The 5,402-nt window shown below is 53.1% G+C and overlaps 1 protein-coding gene across 1 annotated transcript; it reads left to right on the top strand.

The window, feature by feature from the left end:
• Nucleotides 1-647: 647 nt before the first annotated feature.
• EMH_0003480 (uncharacterized protein) lies at nucleotides 648-1,871 on the top strand (the record flags this gene model as incomplete). Its single annotated transcript, XM_013496392.1, has 1 exon — nucleotides 648-1,871. The coding sequence occupies one exon, from the start codon at nucleotides 648-650 to the stop codon at nucleotides 1,869-1,871; it is 1,224 nt and encodes a 407-aa protein (XP_013351846.1).
• Between the last annotated feature and the right edge of the window lie 3,531 nt (nucleotides 1,872-5,402).

Here is a 5,402-nt window from a genome sequence, read left to right as displayed (position 1 = left end):
GTCCCGATTTGGAACCAATGGATATTTGGGCTGCGAACACCAAGCCAGCTAAAGACGGGGCTAGAGGCGGCTACCGTCAGCAGACGGCGAACACACCACCCAGAAAGCAAGAGGGAGACTCTGAGCGGCGTACTTACTTCTTTTGCAGTAAACAGGGTCACGTATTTCGATATTGCCGGCTGATGCAAAAGGATAGGGAAAAAATTGAACCAAATCCCGAGCAGCGCCACCACGCGAACAAACAGAGCAAGCAGGGAAACTTCCGGGCCCCTACGCAACGTGCGGTGCAGTGAAGGGGCCACACGCGATAACGGCCGCCAGACCCACCTCGAGTCAATTCAGTACTTGTACAAGTACGAGTAAAGGGACAGGACTTAATGGCCCTACTCGATACGGGATGAGAAGTGGATCTGATATCTGAAGCTGCAGCAAGTAGGTGCAGCCTACCCGTCTACCCACTGGAGCAATCTTTGAGGCTACGCTTCGCAGATGGCAGGCAGGATACTAGAATCGGCAAAACTATGGACGTAAAATGCACCACCAGTTCCAAAACAGTGCACATTCCTGTGACTAGGGACTTCTATGTTTGACCCGTTCACCACGACATAATCCTAGGCATGCCGTGGGTGACCCAGTAGAAGGCGCAGATGCGTTCCTCTGATGCTGCCATAGAGATCATTCCGCCTGAAAGTGAAGGGAGAGTGCACCTCTCAGCGCTCCCAACGGCGTTTGCATATTCTATGGTCAGAGGTGTGGAGACTGTGTCCGAAGAAAGGGGGAGCGACGAGGCTCCCCGGCAGCGCAGCGGCACTGACGATAATAATGGAGATATGCATGCACTCCGTCATCATTCTCTGGTAAAGACCGCAGTTTTGGGGGAATGGATCCAGTTAACACCCGAGGAACGGCAGAAGTGGACAAAATTGAATGAAGAGTCCTCAGATGTACTCAATAAGAAAGGGCTAATGGCGGGCAGGCCACCAGCTGGACGCTCTCTGCACCGCATCAAACTCCCTGGCTCAGCCCCAAGCTTCGTTCCAAGGGACAGACGAGCTCAACACCTTGAAGAGGAAAGTGAGCGGCAGGCAGACGAACTTCTGAAAAGGGGCAAGGTTCAGCCGTCGCCTAGCGTCTTTGGGCACAATCCCGTGCTGGCGAAGAAAAAGGACGGTAGGTGGCGTATGTGCATCGACTTCAAGCCCCTCAACAAGATTACAGCGAAGCAGAATTTTCCGATGCCCAGGGTGGAGGAAATCCTTGACCGCTTACAGGGTTCGGCGGTATACTCAGCAGTTGAGTTCGTCGTGGCCTTTTTGCAGATCCCTATTCACCCGGAGGACAGACACAAGACGGCGTTCCACACCCGCACTCGCAAGCCTGAGTACACTTGCATGCCCTTTCGCCTCGTTAATGCACCTGCCAAACTGCAGGGGCAAGTCAATCACGACTTCCTGGGGACAATCGCCGAGGGATGGATGGTGATATACATTGATGATGTGCTTGTGTTCAGCCGAAATGTGCACGAGCAGCTGCAGCACCTCGGGCGGGCGCTGCAACTAATACGTGAGAAGCAGTGGTTTGTGCAAGCGCAGTTCGCCACACCATGGGTTGGACCGTTTGCGGTCCGCTCTCGGGTCAACGCGTTGGCGTACATCATCGATTTACCCTCAACGTGGAGATGCCACCACAGTATTAACGTTGGTTTCATAAACAGTTTTGGGAATCCCCGTGGTTTCCTCGCTAGAGTGCGAGGGAACCGCGTTTATTCCCGAAACTGTTTTTTCAACGACCCCGCGGGCTTCTCCGCCTCGAGGACACAGATATTCTCGAGACGCGGATTAACGCCCGCCGAGGCCATGGGCGGGCGTTAATCCGCNTCCGCGCCTCGATAATCAAACTACATCAAATGGCCAGGCCCACGTGATCCTGAGTGGGTTTCGGAGGATCACTTAGGAGAACCGATCCCCCAGAACAGCTACGTGCCCTACTTGACCTTGCACCACCTACACCTAGTGTATGCATGCAGGCAGGTCGCGGAAGTGGACAACGGGTGGATAGATGTTAGAGGACCCCTTGTCAGCTCCCTGCAAATTTTTCTATTTTCCTACCCCGATTCCCCTGGAGGCTAACTACGGTGCCTCCCTATTTGTCTCTTTCCTCCCGCACACTGCGAGCCAGGTCGCGGGGGGGCACAAGCAACCAGCTGTACCTTTGCCTACTGGGGCTGGGTACCACCTTTAGGGCTTTGTTGCGGCTTTCGCCGGAGCCCCTGGGGGCAGCGACCCGGCGCGGTGGGACGGGAGGCAGTAACTGAAATTCAACCAAACGACTCGTAAACAAAGCAGCACTCATCGGAAAGCAGCTGCTTTCCTGCTTCACGTCCAAGCGGCGGCACTGTGAGCTGCGTCAGGCGCCACTGCGGATAGCCAGGCGCTGAGGAACGGGTCGGGCCGCCATCGCAGCAGTTTCGCTCTGCTGGATCGACCATTCCTATTTTGCTGCTCTTACTTCCACCACGCTCTATGTTTCGGCTGCCTGCCATTGCGAGCCAGCGTATTCAGCCGGTGCCGAGGCACCGTTATGGCGGCGGGGTGGACGCCGCATCATGACTCACTGTTTGAGTCAGATGCGGCGACCGACGCGCTGATTGCCCTCATCCTTCTGTTTAAATCGATCTCGCTAATTATTCGGCCCCTTTTACCAATTCCCCCTTCGTTTCATCGCCGGGACAACGTGACCATCTGCGTACAAAGGCGTGCACTTTTCGCTGATGGGGAGGCAGACGTAGCATGAGTTAGCGCAGAAGCCTTTCCCTGGTTTTGGCACGTTGCGTGTAAGCGCTTGCAAACGTTCTACACGTACGTTCAGAAGTAAAGCATGCAGCAAAGGAAGCTTCGCCGAAGCTTCCTTACATGCACGCGTGGGACTGGCTTGCACTACCAGCCGCAGTGGGGTGCGCTGCAACCCCATTTCTGGCCGCCTCCTCCCCGCAACATCCAGTTCTTGAGTTCAACGCCCAGGATGCCTAGAGACTGGGGAATGAGGTCAGTTGCTTTTGGGAAACACTTGCTTTAAGCGTTTGGCTACATTGCGGCTCGCCTCTGGCCAGATAAAGGCCAGAGAGCAAGCCTTATAGAAGGGGAATGAGGCAGAGACAGATACAGAAAGGAGACAGAACCAGCATCTAAGACAGACGAATTATCTATATGTTATACTGAAGCAACAGCTGCACCAGCACTGCTACTGCAGCTGCTGCAGCTGTTGCAGCAGCAGCCTTGCTTGAGTAGCAGCACGGCGTACCGTTGTGGTCTTTCCACCTGCTGCTGTTATCACTTAATTTGTTTAATTAAATATTATATATGCAGCTCTGCTGCAGCAGCCCTGGAGCAGCAGCTCCGCTGCAGCACCTCTGCAGCAGCAGCAGCACTGCAGCAGAGCAGCTATGTTGCCCCTGCTGCATTGCCTTTATGAGTAAAGGAGATGCTTTTAGCCTGAGGAGACAGTAAAGCTGTTGTTATTTATATACAGTATCAACAGAGGGGACAGCGAACTTCTTCTTTTTAATAAACAGTACACGAGAGAGGAGACGGTAAGCCTCTCTCTGTTATATTAACACGTATCAACAACAGAGGAAACAGTAACGCTAGAGACAGAGACAGAGTAAGATAGACAAGGAAAGACTTATAGAGACAGGGACAGAGCAGAGGGCAGTAGAGGAAACAGAGAGACAGAGACAGGAACATAGAGACCGAGACGGAAACAGCATATGTTGTGGTGTGGATCCCGAAGCAAAGAGAGACAGAAAGGGGGAGGGGAAGAGAGCAAGGAGGGGCAAAGGGGAGACAGGGAGAGGCAGACAAAAGGAGACACAAGGAGACAGGGAGAGACAGGCAGACGGAGAAAGGAGACATAAGGAGACAGGAGACAGGAGACAGGAGCCATATACACCTACACAAGGCCAGAAGCTTAACAAAGGAGACAGAGGGAGACAGATAGAGGGACAGAGACGATACAAAAGAGGCAGAGGGCAAACAGAAGGAGACAGAAGGAGACACATGGAGGCAGAGGGAGACAGAAGGAGACAGAAGGAGGCAGAAGGAGATTGGAGAGTTTGCCTGTTCCTGTCCCCCTCTGCTGCCTCTCTGTGTATCCCTCTCATTAAGTAAGCATCTCCAGTGCCTCTAATATCATAGCCTTGCATGCAGCAGCAGCAGCAGCAGCAGCAGCAGCAGCAGCAGCAGCAGCAACAGCAGCAAAGACGATGGGGCCCCCGCATGCAGGTGTGGGGCCCCACAGCTGAGTTAGCTGCATGGGTCTGCATGCTGGGGCTCGTTCTATATAATTTTAGTTTTAATGTATATTTATTATATAGATAATATATTTTCTGTTTTTATTTTATCTATATTTTAATTTATTGTTTTTCTATTAATTTTATTTTCTAAAGAATACCGCTAGAGCCCCAATCCACCCAAAAGGGGACAGGAGACACCTGGCCTTCTGCTGCAGTCTCTTGTATCTGCTGCGGCTGCCGCGGCTGCGGCGGCTATTTAATTTGTTTAATTAAATAAAATAAATAAATATATAGTAGCAGCATATAACAGCCGCAGTATCTCCTATTAGCTGTCTCCTCCAGCACCCCTATAAACCTGCGAGCGTCTGCTGCTGCTGCTGCTGCTGCCTGTCCCCGCTGCCCTCTTCTTGCTACTGTCTCTTTCTGCTGTCTCCTCTTCGGAGCCGGCAGAGTCATTGTCTCTCATCTGTCTCCTCCTGGAGACAGGAGTGGCCCTACGGACAGCTGGGCCCCCAACCAACAGCAGCAGCAACAGCAGCAGCAACAGAAGCTGCAGGATCAACAGCAACAGCAACAGCAGCACCAGCCGTAGTAGCAACAACAGCAGCAGTAAAAGCCACAGCAGCACCAGCTGCAGCAGGAACAGCAGCAGCAGCAGCAGCAGCAGCAGGTAAAGGCCCCAATGGAGTCTCATCTGCTGCAGCAGCTGCATGACGGCCTAAGACAGGGGAACAGCACGAGAGGCAGACGGGGGGGTTTGGGGGCTGTCTCCTCCCAGCGGCCTGTACAGAATACACATATAGTGTTTACTGATGAGGGGACACCTGCATGCAAGAGGTTAGCTGTTTGTCTCTTTCTCTCTGCTTGCTGCTGCTGCTTCTGCTTCTGCTGCTGCTGCTGCTGCTTGGTGTCTCCTCTCCCGTTGCGGTGGCATGTTTTCTGTTTTCTTGTCTCCTTTGTCGGTTTCTGCTGTCTCTTTCTGCTGTCTCCTTTCTGTCTCCCTGAGGTGTCTCCTTCTGTCTCTTACTGTCTCCTTCTGTGTCTCCTGCTGCAGCGGCCTCTATGCCAACTTTGTTAGGGGGACAACTCTACGGCCAGCCAAAGGCAAGCC

Source organism: Eimeria mitis, genomic scaffold (assembly GCF_000499745.2).
Source record: "Eimeria mitis Houghton genomic scaffold, Emh_scaff208, whole genome shotgun sequence".
NCBI lineage: Eukaryota > Apicomplexa > Conoidasida > Eucoccidiorida > Eimeriidae > Eimeria > Eimeria mitis.
This window is presented reverse-complemented; position numbering and strand designations above follow the sequence as displayed.